At 40.5% G+C, this 18495-nt stretch overlaps 1 protein-coding gene across 8 annotated transcripts in view; it reads right to left on the reverse strand.

Annotated features, from left to right (window-relative positions):
- The window catches only part of ORC3 (origin recognition complex subunit 3), a 38373-nt gene that overhangs the window by 19776 nt on the left and 102 nt on the right, over positions 1-18495 (reverse strand). For 5 of the 8 annotated variants that reach the window (XM_086631295.1, XM_086631294.1, XM_086631293.1 and 2 more), the window contains exons 2-9: positions 16052-16106; positions 13393-13490; positions 8921-9065; positions 7543-7647; positions 6623-6777; positions 5493-5629; positions 2167-2326; positions 1405-1518 (exon numbers count right to left, since the gene is read on the reverse strand). In XM_086631295.1, coding sequence (XP_086487421.1) covers positions 1405-1518; positions 2167-2326; positions 5493-5629; positions 6623-6777; positions 7543-7647; positions 8921-9065; positions 13393-13490; positions 16052-16106 — 969 coding nt within the window. Of the gene's footprint in view, positions 1-1404; positions 1519-2166; positions 2327-5492; positions 5630-6622; positions 6778-7542; positions 7648-8920; positions 9066-13392; positions 13491-15498; positions 15513-16051; positions 16107-18495 lie in introns of those variants that run through there. The other 3 variants (XM_086631297.1, XM_086631296.1, XM_086631298.1) reach the window with 2 other exon arrangements.

The following is an 18495-nucleotide window of genomic DNA, read 5'->3' on the forward strand; positions in this document are numbered from 1 at the left end:
TACAGTTAAACTCTAACTATGCATATGTACAAACGTGCTTTATCACTGATTTCAGCTGCACTAAATGTTTGTAGCATCGGGGCCCTGCAGAATAACAGCACATACTCATCACATCTATTCTTAAAAACAAAACAAAACCCCAATCGAACAGACTATCTCACTAAAAATCTTTAATACATAATAAATACTTTTAATAAAAACTGTGAAAGGGGAAAGACATTTTCTGACAGAAATGTTAACATCACTCCTAGACACAACAAAATGATGGTGATCTCTTGTATCTATCACTTAGGAAATCTGATCTGAAATTGCTTCATCCTTGAATACTTTTAATGCACAAGGACACAGCCATACGCTGTCAGCGTTAGGACTTCTATTTTCTTATCAGGCCAATGGGGAATCATTAAACCCTGGCAACTCTTTCAAATAAGAGGAGCTGAAACCCATGGAAGCCCACGCAGGTCTGTCTGTAGAAATGGGTACTACCGCCAGGATATTTCTCCTGGCCATATGTAACCAGTGAATTTTAGATGTCAAAGAATCTGAGACACTCTAAAGGTATATGACACTCCAAGGGCTTGTTTTACTAACAGATTCACTCATGGAACCCGGCAAGAGAGAAACAATTCCACAATCCTGCATTAAAACAGATTACAGGGATTACAAATTCTCTGTGGAGAACTCGTCTGCAATCTACAAAAGCTACAAGGAGACTCAGGCACAGAAATATATCTAAAGAGAAATAAAAATATAATTATCATGCTCTGTATAGACTGTTTTTGGAAACCATGAAGTCCTCTGCTTTGTCTCCTGAGCGGGTAAATCTAACTCCCACATGGCTGCACAGCTGCTTGGAGCACAAGCACCACCTACTCTGAAGCACAAAGTAAATGACCCTACAGCTCCAATTTCCCTGAAAAGGCAAGAAGTGAATTGTGCATCCAGAAACTGTGCCAGAAGAGTTCCAGCAGGGAAGAAGAGACACTGCTGCAGTGTACTTGCACCGTGACAAACCAGAGTATGAGGACTTGGTACAGAGGATCAGGCTGGAGAGCTCTGCCAGGAGTGTTAGAAGATACAAATTAATCTGTAGCAAAATACAGGTCTTTCTACCCACTAAGGCAGGTTATCTGTTTAAATGTAACCTTTAAATACAGTTTTTTTGTGGCAGAGTAAGCTTTTACATGCTTCTTCACACCTCTCCTACAGGTTTTCCTTTAAAACCTTAGCAGTTAAGGTTTTAACTTTACATACACCTTGTTCACAGATCCAAACTGTTTCCAGAGGACATTTTTTTCATCCAATTCAGTGACAGCAAGATTAAGACCTAAGAAATCTTTCAGTGCCTAGTAATTACCCTTTGTTTTCACAATCATAATTTGAGTTCTTGTTACCATTGCCTACCTGAAATCCTTTGATAAAATTCTGGACAGAAAAATCATGGTATAAGAATATGTTGATGAGAACCTGCAGAACTTTCTCACCCAGTTTAAAGGGAAACTGGGCTGTCAGGAGCACCTAAGGGAGACAAAAAGGAAAAGTAGCCATAGCAGAAATTCCTTCCCGAGTTCAACTCAGTAAAATTTATATATACAATTTGATACGACTCTCAGAACGTGTTAGCATTCAGCTAAATGAGATACTAAATAAACCGCCAACTTCTAAAAGCAGCATTTCTATTAAAATATCCGTGCAAAGATTGATTTTCAGTTGATTTTTGGAAATCCTGCACAAAGTGGCGTTCTGAGAATTGCATGGGCACAGTGTGGCTTGACCATTTGGATAAGTAATTTTTGACAGGCTGCAAAATTCAGGCCAGAATGAATTTTTCCACGTTTAAAGCTATCTTTTTCTGGAACAAAGTAAAACTCAAATCAAATCACCACTTTAATGAAAAGGTGGGAAGGTGAAAGTGTAATTGTTCCAGTATGTATGCACAGACATGAATGCAAATGAAAGTTAAAAGCAGGTGTGAGTGTGTCTCAATGTGAGAAGGAAGCTCTCAGTATTAAGCTACTCTGCAGCTATGAGTAGAAATATCCAAAATCCACAGCTCCCACAAAGAGATTCCATTTCAACAGCTTCAGACAAACATACTTTTAAAGGCCACACATGTACACTGTGCTTGAATACACACACGCTCCTCCTATTTAGAAAGGGAATTACCTTGTCAATTATAGTAGACAGGTGCTCCTTACAGGAAAGGGACTGGAAAAGCTCTATGCACAGCAGAGAAGAAACAGAGTGAGGAAGTAAGCTGTGGATAACCATTGGAGATGTAGCGATCCCAAATACCAGTACTAGAGGTAATTCGCGGATATGCTGACTAGATCATAGGAGAAGGGAGAGAAAAAAAGGTAATAATTACATTATAGAAAAATCATGAAACAAATGTGTTATGTTCCTACTACAGCACGGACTTTAGATGCAGAAAAGCGTAAATTGAAAGATTTGTTGCCAGTAAACCAAGAGAGTTTTGATGTGGAGTAAAATGAAAAAGGAAGCTGTTTAAAGCCCTAAAGTAGAAAAGCAAATTAAATTATATATTAGGATTCAAATTTCAGGAAGTGGCATAAAAAGCATATTTTCATTTAGAGTATTGTCCTGGTCCCATCTTCTCAAAAAGCTGTATTTAGGGAATTGAATCTTAGAATATGACTTTTTTTTCAAAGAAAGGGAGAAAAAAGAAGAGACACTCAAGAGACTGTTCTTGAGAACAATCTCAAGAAAATTTAAAAATTTTACATCATTTAATAAACTTAAAATAAATATGAAACTCCTCTAATGTTCTGTTCCCGTTATACTTAAAAAAATATAAATCTAACTTCTCGAGATTCAATCTTCCTCTTCAGATAAATTTTGAAGATATGCTTCAAGAACTGAAAACCAGGACTGAATGCTGTATTCCTTGTGAACAGCATACAAATTATACCAAAACCACTGTATTTTGTATTATTTCATCATTCTTTTCCATTTTTTATTCGTTTCAAGGAGATACAAACTCTGCTACCTTAATCTTCTAGGTTAAAATTGGCAATTTATTCCTTTCCTCTGTTTTCATCACAGCAACTTTTTGACCTTTGTGTTTTAATTGTTATCCCACAATTATTTATTTCTCTAACTCCTCAAAAGTCATTGTTAGAGACTTAAACACAAACCCAATAAACTTCACATATTACTGTCCGCTGTCGATAACCTAAGAGAGTACTGGAGAAAAACTGAATCCTGTGATTAACAAATCAGAACAAGCTCTCCATTTACCCACTTCACCCCTATTATTAAATATGTTTAAAACTGAAATGAAGAGAATAAGCCAAATTCTCTACAACTATCCCAAAGATCTTTTTCAAAGTATTATGGAACCCTGCTGAGTTTCTATTTTATCCATTTTCTACTTTGTTTTAATCAAGACAATCTTTAGTTATAAGATCATTTGAATCCTCTGAAGCTTTTTTCTGGAGAGATACAGTCTATTAAAAAAGTGTATTTGCAAATAGTAGACTGATGGACCTCAACTGCACTTCATCTACATTCCATATACTCTTAATTATTTATCCTTGCCACAAAAAAAAAAAAAAACAAAATAAAACACAACACTCAAAAAACATTTCAAACCTCATTTTCCCCTGCCTTACGCCCTAATTGCTGGCTGCCTATGGCTTGGACAGGTGTATGCTTCGCTGGATCAAAAATTGGCTGGACGGCCGGGCTCAGAGAGTGGTGGTGAATGGAGTTAAATCCGGTCACCAGTGGTGTTCCGCAGGGCTCAGTGTTGGGGCCTGTTCTCTTTAACATCTTTATTGGTGATCTGGATGAGGGGATCAAGTGCACCCTCAGCAAGTTTGCAGATGACACTAAATTGGGAGGTAGTGTTGATCTGCCTGAGGGTGAGGAGGCTCTACAGTGGGACCTGGACAGATTGGATCGATGGGCCGAGGCCAACTGTATGAAATTCAACAAGACCAAGTGCCAGGTCCCACACTTGGGCCACAAGAACCCCCCCCTGCAGCGTTACAGGCTTGGGGAAGTGTGGCTGGAAAGCTGCACAGCAGAGAAGGACCTGGGGATGCCGGTTGACAGTCAATTGAACATCAGCTAGCAGTGTGCCCACGCAGTCAAGAAAGCCAACGGAATCCTGGCATGTATCAGAAACAGTGTGGCCAGCAGGAGCAGGGAAGTGATTGTCCCCCTATACTCAGCACTGGTGAGGCCACACCTGGAGTACTGTGTCCAGTTTTGGGCCCCTCACTTCAAGAAGGATGTTGAGGTGCTGGAGCGGGTTCAGAGAAGGGCAACAAAACTAGTGAAGGGTTTAGAGAACTTGTCCTATGAGGAGCGGCTGAGGGAGCTGGGACTGTTTAGTCTGGAGAAGAGGAGGCTCAGGGGAGGACCTTATCGCTCTCTACAACTACCTGAAAGGAAGTTGTAGGGAGATGGGGGTCGGTCTCTTCTCCCACATTATGAATGACAGGACGAGAGGGAATGGCCTCAAGTTGCGCCAGGGGAAATTCAGGTTAGATATCAGGAAGAATTTCTTTACAGAGAGGGTTGTGAAGTATTGGAACAGGCTGCCCAGGGAGGTGGTGGAGTCCCCATCCCTGGAGGTGTTTAAAAACCGTGTAGCAACATGGTTTGGGGACTCTGACAGTGCAGGGTGAATGGTTGGACTCGATCTTGAAGGTCTCTTCCAACCAGATGATTCTATGATTCTATTTCCAGATAATTGTGCATTTCTGATTTTATTTCTTGAAATAAAAGAGAGAACCCATCTGCCACATCTGAAGTAGAAAAATATTTTTATTGTGGGTCTCTCAGCCAGTGAAATTGCCTAGCCTTGTTTAGAGGTGTCAGACGTGCACACTGCAGCCGAATTAACTGTACAAGTGCAGCCCCAATTCTACTGCAACTGTAGTTTCAAGCTGGGGACTCAGTGAAAGATGCTCTTTTTGGAGAACAGCATGGGGTTTTGATTAGAATGCATGAAGTTCTATTAACGAAGACAGGTTAAAGAAGGACAGAAGCACCTGAAGTAGCTATTCATTACAGATCCTGGCCAACACTGAGAAATTCTCTGGGTAAGTTTTACATACTCCTATTAGTAAGCTAGTGACCCTTAAGCAGCATTACATCAGTAGTCATACAAACAAATATACTGTGAAAACAATTTTAAAAGTCTACAGAAGAACGATCTAGGCATCTTAATCACAAATTCTGTAACAAAGAGTACCAATAAATCCTCTTATGTAAAGAATTCAGTCTGCCACCCAATATTTCAACCCAGCTCTTAGGCACTCTGGTTCAGAGTCCCAAGTTAGCTTTAGGATAATTTATCCCCAAAACCTAGCAAATAGGTTTTTGCTCAATCACTACTGCAAAGAAGCAGCATCAATATTTGATTCCAACTCTCCACTGGCCTCACTGTTACACGTCGAAACAGCTGCAAATAGAAAACGCGTAAAGGAGTGGAAGAACTAAACTTCAGGTCATATTACCTGCTGATGACTATGAAATCTTGAAGTACTTTTGTGGTGAAACTTTCCATGTCTTTGAATATAACTACAACTGGAGGAGACTGCCCGTGTCTGGAAGAGGAAGTTCTTTTTTTGCTTGGAGTTTCAGAATCTGTTTTCTTTAAAGCCATTTGTTATGCATTAATAAAGAGAAAACAGGAAAATAAAAAGATTGAATCACATCTACCGTATTATAATGCTCCAAAGTGACGTGACTAACTTTTTGCTACAGTTGTTTTTATTATTAGCATCTACAGTTGCAATTTTTCTTCCTTCTGTTTGGCACAGCAGGAAGTACCAAGAATAAACAAATTTTAAAATGCCACATTCCAACAAAGACAAGAATAGCTCTGTGGGACAGAACTGCTGCAATTCTGTTGGGACTGAGGGAGAAGATTTGTGTTGCATACACAGATCTCATCCATTTCCAGTATCTTTACCCAGTAATAAAACCAGCATGTATTCATTACACTTTTGTTTAACACGCTGCTCTGACAAAATCATCAAAAAATCAGATCTAACTTTTATTCATGACAGGAACAAAACTTAAAGCTTCATTAGCTTTATTAAATACAAAGATATAAAAACATTTTTAAAGTTATTTTCTCACTGCTTGTCAATGTAGCGCAGGCTGCAGACAATGTGATGTCACATTAGCACTTACAGGGAGCCTTTCCCCTGGGTGGGCCGTTGTTTGACACCATTTAACCCCAGCTGGCAACCAGGCACCACACTGTTCTTTCTATAACTTTTATTTTAATAGACAAAACATCTCGGCACTCCTGGGAGAAAAGCACCTGGTATAAAGTTGATACTGCACTTTAAGCTTCTAGTTCCCAATTAAACATATTATAAAATAGTACTTTTGGCTTGTTTTTCAGAATTCCAACATTCCTAATCAGGAACTAACTCCACATTTGTTATATATGTTACAGACTTATATCCAAATCACCTCAATCTCAGTTATTTCTTAGTATTAAACAAAAAGCTAACCTTTGGCATTTTTTCACTACGGAATAGAAGTTTGAGTTATTCAATTTCTTTCTTAGAAGCATATAAAAGGTCAGGCATTTTTATAAACTGGTGATACAAAAAAAAAAAAAAAATCATACCTTTGTTACACTCTCGTACCAGGTGATAAGAGAAGTCATTGAACAACGTATTCTATTCTGGGAAACCTGCACATAGTCCTCGTCTTCCAGTGAGTCCACATCTATACGGCAGTTCATCAGCTGCCCCATCAGCTTCTGGATCAGATTTTTTATGCCTTCAGAAAACATTTTTAGACACACAGTAAAGACATTTGGTAACATTTCTCCAACTCATATTCTAAAAAAAATTACCCAAATTGTCACTTATTTTTCACTTTTCTAATTATTCTCCTTCTCTCTCCAGAATGCACATCTCATGCTCCAGAAAGCTTGAAAGCATTCCTGACATGCATGTTTTAACGCAATAAAAATTATCCGATCAATTTGCCTAGATAGCAACAATCCAGTAAAGGTGCTGGCCCTGCATCTTTCCTGAACTCTGACTACACGCTATTAGAGTGACCTAAAAATAAACAGGGCACCCAATCCACAGATCTGAGGATACTGCCATAAATGGTTTCAATCTTTTTACTTAAAAAATGAAAAAGGAGCAAGGAGAATGTGACAAAATTCTACTCTACCCATTCTTTAACTGTAATAACATAGCTGTAAGCATTTAAAAAGCGGAATGCATACAGACACTTTCCAATCAAACAAGAGGAAAGTCAACCCACAATATCAACATGCAATACACTAAGCAGCATGTTCTTGACATTGATGCTACAACTAAGCAGTATTTCAATCTCTATTGTTTTAAACAGAACTGGATACCTCTTAAAATACAGTAGGCATTACTGCTATGTTAACATGGGATTGAGCAAATCTTTACGTGGTCTTCAAGATCCCTCCATCCCATTATTCTTAGTTTGGGGGAAAAGCTAGAATTTCTAGTTAACTGACAGTCTATTCAGATGAAGAAGCAAAGCTACTGCAGTATTTACCCGGGCAATCTTTGGCTTCTAGCAAGGCTATATATGGAGTAATGTTATCCTGAAGGACTTCTGAGAGACTTTTAAAAGTCAAGTCATGATCCGTAACATTTACACCTAGAAGAAAGACAAATCTTTAAGGACATTTTTCCTGTGATTTGTGATCACAGTGATTGAATAATAAACTGAACAGCAGACAAAAAGCAGAAGACACCTCAGTTATTCAAGGAAGGAATGGAAAGCATCACATCATGAGGAAAGACGAAAAACTAGCACAAGATTACACATACATGTTAATACCAGCAGATTAAACAGAAAAGGGAATCACTGCAAAGACTCCTCATGTAGTTTGGGCTGCCTTTTTTTAAAGAAAAATTTCGCAAGGGTGCAAACCTGAAAGGAGTAGGATTGGTTTTCTGACTTCCCTGCTACTCATACCCTCAGAAGCCATCCACAGCCACCTAAGGTCTGCAGACGAGATGAAATTCACCTTTCCTAGAAGAGGAGCAGTGCATACACCTGAGACTTGGATTCTCACATGGCTTATGTAAGGAGAAAAGTTACCATGAGTTAGTATGAACTACAGTCTGAATTTACTATGAACTACTCAATATTTACTGCCTTTGGTAATATCCTTAGCCAACGAAAAAAAAAAGAACAAGTCCCTCCAGAAGGCAATTCACAGCTTCTTACATAGAAATATTCAGAGCAGCAACTTCTCACTTTCTACTACCTACAAAAGTAGACTGACTTCCAGGCTTTGTCAGTGCTCACATGGTAAATTTGAAGCACAGGTCTGATTTTAGGGTCCTAAAATGCTCCACTGAAAATGCAATCAGGTTGCCTTGAACCAGGTTTAGGATTACAGTTACAGCCCTTTGAAAGAAAGTAGGGGAGAAAACAACAAAAAAAAAACTTCAGAACTTCACTAACTTCAGTAACAAGACCTTAATCTATTTTCTTCACTCTCTGCTCCTTTTCCAAGATAATGACACTGCTTTCCTACATGTAAAGATGCGCTGCAAGAACATATATCAGAAATAGATGCTGTGTAATTCCATGGTTAGTCACAGAAACCACCAAGGATGTTGGTGGCAGAAACAGGGACAGAATCAAAGCATCTGCAGTGCATCAGGGAAAAAAAACGCTGTATCACTACCAGCTGGCCAAGATGGACTTTTAGGGAAGGTGTTACTGCACTATTACGCATACAGACAAATGGGAAGGAGGTCTTATCCTGCTTCCTTTTCCCAGCCCAGTCTCTTCTGTAAACATTTCTGAAGCTGATACTGCTCATAGTAATTGCTGAAAGTCAGCAATATATTTTTCTTTGATCTCTACGTCAGTTTCAAGCAGATGTACATAACAAAATGTATCTTAAAAAAATTACCTAAGACAAGAGCTGCAGTAGGGATTTCTCTGGACTTCATCCGACAAGTCCATTCTGCTGTCTTCTCTTGGAAGTCAGAATGAGACCGCCTCAAGAAACTTACTAGGTTATCAAATAACTGCTTATTCAAGTCTTCCTGTATTTGCTGTAAACAAACACAGATTTTATTTATAAAAATGCGCAATCATCAGAATATCTTCCTTTTCCTACCCCTTTCCTGCATAATTTTTAATCCTTAAAACTGCACGGTAAAATTTTAAGTAACTCTAAGTTTTCCTGTGAACTATAAACATGCTAATTTATTCACTGTGTGGCAAACAGACATTTCCCATCTTGGAACTTCTGGTCAAATGCCTCAACAATAACTTGGAAAGTAAATGAGCTTTGAGCTTAACTGCATTGTCACACCACAAGCTTTAAAGAAGGAGAAAAAAACCCAAACATACTGCCAAAGTGTAAGTAACATAGGAGGAATAAAACAATATAATGACTTTCTGGAAGAATATTCATGAAAATTCCTATTATTCCCCCTTGGCATACAAAACACCTGTAGATGCTTTTCTGAGAAAACTGTACGAGAGCAAACATTCAGCTCCACCAAAGCTAATTCAGGATGAAAGAAAAAAATAAAGAAAAGCATTAAGTATAGTTTCTAGTAAAAAATACTAAACCACATGACTGCCACATTCGCTACACTATCTTTTGCCCTTCAGGATGATTTTCATACAAGAATATGTATATGCAGGAATATATTGAAAGGTGAGAGAAAGCAGAGTGAGATAAAACTTTTAAAGGCAGATACACAGCGGCAGCATTTTGTATTTCTTTTATTATGTATGTGCCTTTGAAAATCTGTCTCTAATTCAAGATATGCCTTCTGCTAGAACAGAACAACAAAAAAAAAAGTACTCTGAAGTTCAGCATATCAATATATGCTCTACAACACAGATGCTGGAAACAAGATTAAACATGTGCCCCAAATAAAATCATCAAGATTTATTAGCAATAAGAAGTGACACATACAGCAGCGAACTTGGATGTTAATCAAAGTGGCAAAGGCTGTCTCTAGCAGCACTGAAGAGGAGGAAGCTATGAAAGGAGTTAAGGCCACGTCTCCAGGAGACTGCAAATGATGCCTGCTCAAAAACCTGAGCTCCGTTTCCATTACAAAGAGTTCCTGTTGCTCTCCTGAACAACTGATAAAACCTTACACAAAGCAATCTTACTCTTTTCACCCTGTTCTCATTAAAACAATATTCTTCTGGCCTTTCTGGTGTTGATTGCATACCGCTGAGCTCCCAACTGATAAATTCTATGGCAACTCAGAAGAAGCTGTAACATGGCATTGTAAAAAGAAGACTTTATGCCATCAGCATTGTAACAGCTCCTGTATTACCATATGTGCCATAACAATCCTCTTGAGTTTCTGCTTCAGAATCCATCAGACCTTGAGCTTCTCCTGATCATTACTGTACTATCATTGTATATGGACCAGTTGGAGAGGGTCCAGAGGAGGACCACGAAGATGGTAAGAGGGCTGGAGCACCTTTCCTATGAGGACAGGCTGAAAGAGTTGGGGCTGTTCAGCCTGGAGAAGAGGAGGCTCCGGGGTGACCTTATAGCGGTCTTCCAGTACCTCAAGGGGGCCTACAAGAAAGATGGGGAGAGGCTGTTCAGGAGGGCCAGTTGTGATAGGACAAGGGGTAATGGTTTTAAAATAGAGGGAGGTAGATTCAGATTGGATATTAGGAAAAAATTTTTTACCATGAGAGTTGTAGAACACTGGAACAGGTTGCCCAGAGAGGTGGTGGATGCTCCATCCCTGGAGACGTTCAAGGTCAGGTTGGACGAGGCCCTGAGCAACCTGATCTAGTTGGAGATATCCCTGTTCCTTGCAGGGCGGTTGGACTAGATGACCTTTGAAGGTCCCTTCCAGCCCTAACCATTCTATGATTCTATGTTTTCACTAAGCTGCCCTAACAAGAACCTGAATCCTTCCTTTGCATGGTTACAGGATATATTATTTCTTCCAGTGTGCACTTGTGAAGATGGAATTCAGTCTGCCATACATGTTTACTTTGCTTTCCTAAAATCTATCACTCAAAACAACTTTGGTACTGTCACTATTTTGGTGGCGTTCCAGAAAGTACACCAGGCTGCCCTGCATCTCAAGTGACCAACTCATTTACTTGCATGACATTGCTTATTCTGGAAAAGGCATATGAACTGGAAGTTCAATCCCTGCTATGACACCAGGTTTGGTCAGGGTTATCTGCTACTGGTCCGGAAACCATTATCTGCACCATTATCTGCACGTTAGAGGTAAAATTACCATATCACAGCCCTGCACTTAGGCTTTTTGTTTCTAACCTAGATCCTGGCAGTGCGACTGGAATTCCTCATCTTACAGGAAGGGAACGTTTCTGAAAGCCCTTGATGAGATGTATCATAGTAAGAACATTTGCAAAGCTATTGCTGACAGCAGGGGCCAAAACTGGGATACTTTGCAACTCAAAAAGGTCCAAAATTCACCTTCCCAAATCAAGGACATTTCCTGCAGCACTTTTGCCAGCTTTTCATGTTGAGAGAAGCCTGAAAGGATCTCATCACCAGAGCACAGATGGTCCTGCCACAATTGCAGCACAGTTTATCAGGGACATACAACGGCCAAGAATGCTCTGCAAGAGATACTTGGAGGTCAAATCCTCTTCACTCTTCAACACCTCAAATAGATACCAAGAACTGGGAAAACACCAATACAAGCACCGCAGCAGTTCAGACTAGAGACTTTCTAAGGTCCCTTCCAACCTGAATTCTCACAATTTTATATGTAAGAAAAATTACCACCTCCAAGTTTGCCAACAGTGGGATAAAAGGATGGTGATTCAAAACTCAGTAGAAAAAATATCACAGATATCCCAGAAGCTGGATAAAGAAAATTCTATGTGGAGCAGCAAAAGTAACTGCAGGTAATCTGCCCTTGGGCAAATCAAACTCTAAGGCAAAGCCCATATCAATTTGGCAACGTAGGATGAACTGTCTTCCATCAGGAGGAGGAAAAAAAGAACAAAGTATCTGGCAAACTCCTAGTAGTCTCAAAGAAAACAAGGGTAGGAGATTTAGAACAGTAAAGAATGATGATTTTCCAGATGGCAATGACTCTGTGCTTCTGATCTGTTAAGAGAGGCATTTGCTATGATGGGCTGTGCCTGCTGCTCTGGGAGAAATGCTTGCAGAGCACTAGGAAAAAGAAAACAACACTTCTCCAATCTGAAAATCCTGCAGCCACTGTTGGCGGTGTAGAAGCATTGTCTCAAAAGCCTTGACAACACTGTGCCAAAGAAAGAAGATCCAAGAAAAGGTCTTCCAGAAGCAGCTACAGAATGTCATTTTCCCTATAGTCCACTGTGTAGCTGACAAGGCAGTTTCTGGTGCAGCTGCCAATGTAATTGCCAACGCTGGTAGCTAAGCCATCAGCTGAAGCAGTTGGCAGGAAGATACCAAATACATCTCCACAAACTTCTGTGTGCTCTCTATAATCAGCACCATGATGTACCACATTGCTTTGCTCAGCCTGGTTAGTTTTAGTGTGAAAAGGGTGCTGACTAGCCAAAGCGAGCTGTATCATGGAATAGTAAGAACAGAATTAGAGGAATTTATGAGTTTAGCCCAAGGGTCCAGATTGAAAGCTACATCCAGCTGGCTTCTACTGTACATCCCAAAAGAAACTTTGGAAAAAAAATTCTCATAATGTCCAGAGCCCAGCAGCAGGCAGAGGAATATGGAACACTTGCCCAGAATACTGGGCTCTACACTGAGTAGAGGAGGAAATCCCCGCTGTACGGAAGCAATTATTCAAACTGTAATACAAGCCAGCTGGCTATAGGGACACAACCACAGCATGCCATCTAACACACAACTATTAGGAGGCCACAGTTCAGTATGAATTTAACTCACACCCCCACCAGACAACCCCAATGACACTGACCGTCCTAATTCGATAGACTATGTTTGCAGCTGCGTCATTCAGTATTTGACATCCACGCAGTTGTATTTACACAAATCCACTGTGAATCTTAGGCTGCTATGAACTCTGTAACACTGAAGTCAAGAGCAGCCTAAAATCCTCAGAGGGCTGGCAAGCACCTAGCTGAACTGAAGGTAGAGAACAGCAGTATACCAGGAATTAATTAGAAGGACAATTAGTAAGAAGACAAGCTTAGAAGCAGCAGCTTGAAGCATCAAAAGCACGTGTAGCTCTGTGGTTAGAAGGAACGTGCAATTGATGGATTTATTATTACTAATTTATATTCTAGACAGTGATTTCAGTCTCATTCAATATTTCTGGCCCTTTTATTGCTTTAACTAATTGCCCTTTTAAGCATGCAAAAAAGAAGATCTCCAGAAACAAAGCAGCAAGCAGCACTGTTATAAACGCAGCACACTGCTTTAGTATTAGGTGCAAGACTCACCTCTGTTTCCGATTTTATCTGATTCCATAAAGACTGACAAGTGACAAACCGCAACTCGGCATCCTCTGAATCATCCTTTCTTTCTCTGAAATCATTAGCTAGAAAGACAGAAAGCCAAGGCAAGCACAAATGAGATTATTAAAGCAAAACATTTTTTTTATTGAGAAGAAAACGAAGCATTCAACTGGAACAAGATCTTAATATATGTATACATCTGAGGGAGATGCCTTTTCTCTGAACCAATTAATTAACTGCTGGTATCTGGCAGTATAAGTGAGGTAACAAGCAGAATCTACTACCCTAGTACGCAGGCAAAAGGTACAGAACTGGCTTCCATCTCAAGTCCCAGAGGAGCTAAAGGCTAAATCAGAGCAAAGAGTCTTTATTATTAAAATAAAATAAAATAGAAAAAAAACTTTTCCTTGCTTCAGAAAGTTTTGTAGGTCTCTTTCACCTATTAAATACCAATCTTCCTTCACTATTACAGTGAGATATGAACCATAAATGCTTGCAAGAACAGACAAATTAAAATCCTTTCAGTTCCCCAGGGAAGATGCAGCTAACACCAATTTCCTGAAAATAATAAGGTATACTGGGAAAGGACTGTCAGGTTACACAAAAGACAGATTATTTTTTTAAATACATTTAACCAACATAACTATGCCAGCAAAACTTTTAAGCACAAACCAGGCCTACATTTCTAGCTAATCTCTAAATTGCCTCTCCCTTCTATATATGCTTTTTATGAAAAAGAAAAGGAGAATCAGATCCTTTCTGGTAAAATAGTGTCTTGGCACATTTACTGAATACATCTGGCTTCCCAGGTGCTGCTCTGCCTCACAGATGTGAGTACAGAAACTCTCCACCAGCTTCCAGCTAAGAATGAAAAACAGAGCTGCAAGTAAAATAGGAGACTGAATAGAAACTAGTATAACCGAGTGAGATTTTTCTCACTGTTTTTCACCTCACATAGTCTACATTTCCCTCTAAAAAAAAAACCAAACCCAAAACCAACAAAGCACAGTCTTGGAATCATCCTACTCCCAGCATAAAAGGCTTCACTAATGCCACCTGGAAGAACACAAAGACTGCAGGTTAAGTAAACTGCCTGTTAACTGTTGCTACAAGGCGACATTAAACATAACAATTGACTTTTTCTAAAGGTATGCCCATTTGGTGGCCATTCAGTGGAGCATCACCAGTGGTCCATCTCTAGAAAAGAACCAGTTGATGAGAGCATTCAACATCTCAAAGCACTAAAACAACCCACAAAACCTTCATTTTTGTCGCCTCCCCTAAACTAACACCTCATCTGTATCCCTAAGAAGTTACTTAAAATACATAACTCACTCTGATTACACGGGTCTTAGGCTTTTAGATAAAGAAAATCCAGCCACCACATTACTGGTAACATACCAAGGCACAATATTCTTTTTATACTACCAAAACTCAAATTATAGGTGCAAACGTGCCCAGGCGGCCTTTCGAGGGCTGCAACAGTAGTACCAACTATCGATGCTCTGTAATTTCACAACTGAAACGTCACACTTGACAAGTTTGGGCTTCCAAACCGGACAGGTGCACATCAAAGTACTGGTTATTTAGAACACAATTCTAACCAATCGCTGGGAGCAGCCAGACTAGCTCACCTCTGCCTCTCTTTTAGGGGTAGTTCAGTCAAATTTATTTTTCTGTCTCAAAGCGTTTGCTAACTAGAACAACGTGTTGAGTAGGATTTATTCAAGCATTACTAATTTTGCAAAACCAAAAACATAATATCCAGTAAGGGGTAAAATTTCAACGTGGTTTAAGTGCATAGGTCTCGGTTGTTGGCTTATTTATCTTGCCATGACTTGGAATGACAGACTGGATTCTATTTTCCTGCCTCTCATTCCCTGAGCTACAGATGTGCCAACTCTTACAGAAAAAATAATTTAGGATTAATTTTAAAGCAGGTGTTACAGGAAGGCCCTCTGGAAATGAATAAGCCTGTGATGATTTCCACAAAAATCTGGCCTTATTACTTTCCCCTCCACTTTTTTTTATACAAATTTTCACACCTTTGACAGCTCTGGTGATGCCAAAAAAAGTTTAACCTGGGAAAACGAACAGGAAGTTTCCTCACTGAGTCTCAAACAACAACTATTTAAGCACCATAATTTGTGGCTCCAATGAGAGTCAGTCCTGTTCAGTCTTCCTCAAATGACAAGAGACCTGCACACACCCTATATAGGCTGGAGAAAACATACATAACAAGTACTAGTGGACAGAAGCCATGGGATCTTTGCAAATGGATTTTTTTTCTTCTTTTCCTCAAGGAACTTTGGCAAACTATCCAGAATACGATGAGACTTACGAATGGGATATAATTTCTGACTCCCGTAACTTAAAAGGGGTTCATTCAGACTCTTCAGATAAGTAGTTTCTCAGTCAGTAAACAATTTATGGTAGCATGGAAAGGAGTTTTCTTGTAAAAAAAAACCAAACGTGCAAAGACAAAGTTAGCTGTACAATCTTGATTGCTGGAGATATAAAATAACATCGACACCAGGGAGCAGCGGAAATCCTCATGCAGGTAGAACAGAACTCCACCAGATGCAGTGAACCTTCCAGGATTAACCCTTTCCAAGCATAGAAACATATATCAAAATGCACTAACCTGTTTTGTGAGACATCATTCTCTTCTTGGGACTTGGTTTAAAAACAAAACAGCCCTAAAGAATAGCAAAAAAATATAAACTTCAATATGAGCATCAGTCTGACCGGTTACCGAGGCCACTTTATTCTCCTTTAATTTCAGTGCTCCAGTAAACCAATAATTTGAACTGAATTGTCAGTATCTTAAGGACATCAATTTGCATTTATATTTCTGTTTTAAGCTGGAAAACTAGCAAAAGCAGTATCCCAGTATATTTAGGAGGAAGTTTTTAATCTTTCCATTATATTCTTCAATTCAACCACCAACTAGAACAGCAGCGGACTCTAAAGGTTTTGCAACCTCCAACAGGTTTAGAATTAAGAGGAAGTGATTCCCTGGGGACACATCAATAGAGTTTCCTCGGTATAGTTTCAGTTTAAAAAAAAAAAAAGAGCGAGCTGGGATGCATAGAAAAGGTGATCCAGAATAATGCAGTGAGTATTATTAAGTCACTGACAAAAGCCGACGACAGCTTCGGCTGCAGAGGACAAGCGCATTCTAACTCTAAAAAGTAAAGATGGTTAGAAGCAGAATGACAAACGGTTTAGAAAAGGTTCAGCTAAATAAAAAACCCAGCTCCAAGAAAGTCCTCCAGATAAAAGTCATCTCCCACTTAGATCCGTTTCATCACAAAGGAGAAGGAAATAAAACACAAGTATTAAGCTTTGAATTCTTGAAGATTTTTTCCATTTTCCTCTAGAAAATCTGCAATTTTTTTCCTCCATCCTCTCAAATAAAAACTCATCTCTTTTGAAGAGTTACAATGATTTCCTATACATCAGAAATCATGTGCATTCCCCAACTCTCACCGTAAGGTTCCAGCGCTACAGTAAGAGGGAAGGAAACGAAGCATTCGAGACAAATAGAGTGATTCAATCCTGTATTTCTCAATGGAGATGTTTATTACAAGCAAGGATTACTGAACTCAGGATAGTTCAGCCACTAGCCTAAGAATGATCTAGTGAAAATAAAGCTCCAGAGGTATGTTCAATTTTGATCACAGGCACTAGTCAGTTGCGTGACTTTGGACATGTTATTTCCCTTCTGATACAAATAAGAAATTGCAGCAGAACAGTGATAACAATTATCGGCCTCCTCTAAAAAACAGCCTTAGGACCTGGAGATGCCTTCAGATACTTTCCCTTTTGCCACATATACCAGCAATCATCTAAAACTGGCTGGACAAAAGCTGTGGTTATTCTACAGATTCTAAACACTGTGGAACGATTTCACTACAAAAAGCTGTGCTACATCCTCATTTATGCTGCAGTGCACACGACATGTCACAACAGTACTTCACAAGAGCACAACTGGAATCGGTCAAAATAACTATAAATTACATATTTAAAAGAAACAACGTATGCTTAAGTCAAATGAAACATAAACATTATTTAACGCTTTACAAGCATTGGGTTTCCCTACACCATTGAATGCAGCAGAGAGCTCACTATAAAACGGCAAAAAAGTATTATATGTAAGACACAGGAGGCAAGGGGCGGGGACACCTTTCGCTTCCTAACTACTTCAAGGCAACAGCCATTTTTGAAAGGGAAATCCACTTGTTTTGGATTAAGTTTTAACTTTGTTTGGAAGCACTTCCCTTTCCTCTTGAAATTAACAACCTGCACAGCGTCTTCCACACCTAAGGATCCTGCCGCACAGCACGATTCAGCGAAAAAGCAGCTCAGAAACATCACGATGACAACAGATATTTAACATTACGCGCCAGTGACAGCACTTTTCTTTTTATTTCTCCGTTAAACTCAGTTTCGGGGGGGGGGGACGCAATGAATTTTCCGAAGCGGCAGGAAGCGCTGCCAACAAACTTCAGCTGGGAGTGACAAAACCTACAGCCACCACGCTGCCGCTCGGCTGCAGGTGAGGAGGAGCAACAGGACGGAGCAAGAAGGCAGGAGGGCGACTGGTTGCTGTGGTGAGAAAAAAGTGCCTTGGGTAAAGCGAGACCCAGTGGGCGCCAGGGCACGGGCGGAGAACCACCACGACTGGACCCAACCAGGGGAGGGCACAGGCGGAGGAACAGGGCACAGGGGATCAGGGAAGCGGCAGCGGGTGAAGACAGCACGGGGAGCAGAAGCAGGACGAGATACGGGCAGTTGTGAGGGTCGGCTCCTTCAGCACAACCCCGCTGCTCTCCTCACGCGGCCCGGCCGGGACCGCGCCGAGGGGGCCGCTCAGGCCGCACGAACACGCCGTCCCGCCCAGGCGGGAGTGCAGCCGGCGCTTCGGGCACGCCGGCCCCGCCCGCCCGCCCGCCTCGGTACGAGGCCCCGAGCCGCCCTGTCGCCTCAGCGATTCGGCGGCGAAACCCGACGGCAGTCCCCCCCCCCCACCGGAGCGGCGGCTGGAGGGCAAGGGCAGTCCCGTCCCGTCCCGTGTCCCCCCCC

The sequence above is a fragment of the Tauraco erythrolophus genome, chromosome 2, assembly GCF_009769465.1.
Source record: "Tauraco erythrolophus isolate bTauEry1 chromosome 2, bTauEry1.pri, whole genome shotgun sequence".
NCBI classification, from domain to species: domain Eukaryota; kingdom Metazoa; phylum Chordata; class Aves; order Musophagiformes; family Musophagidae; genus Tauraco; species Tauraco erythrolophus.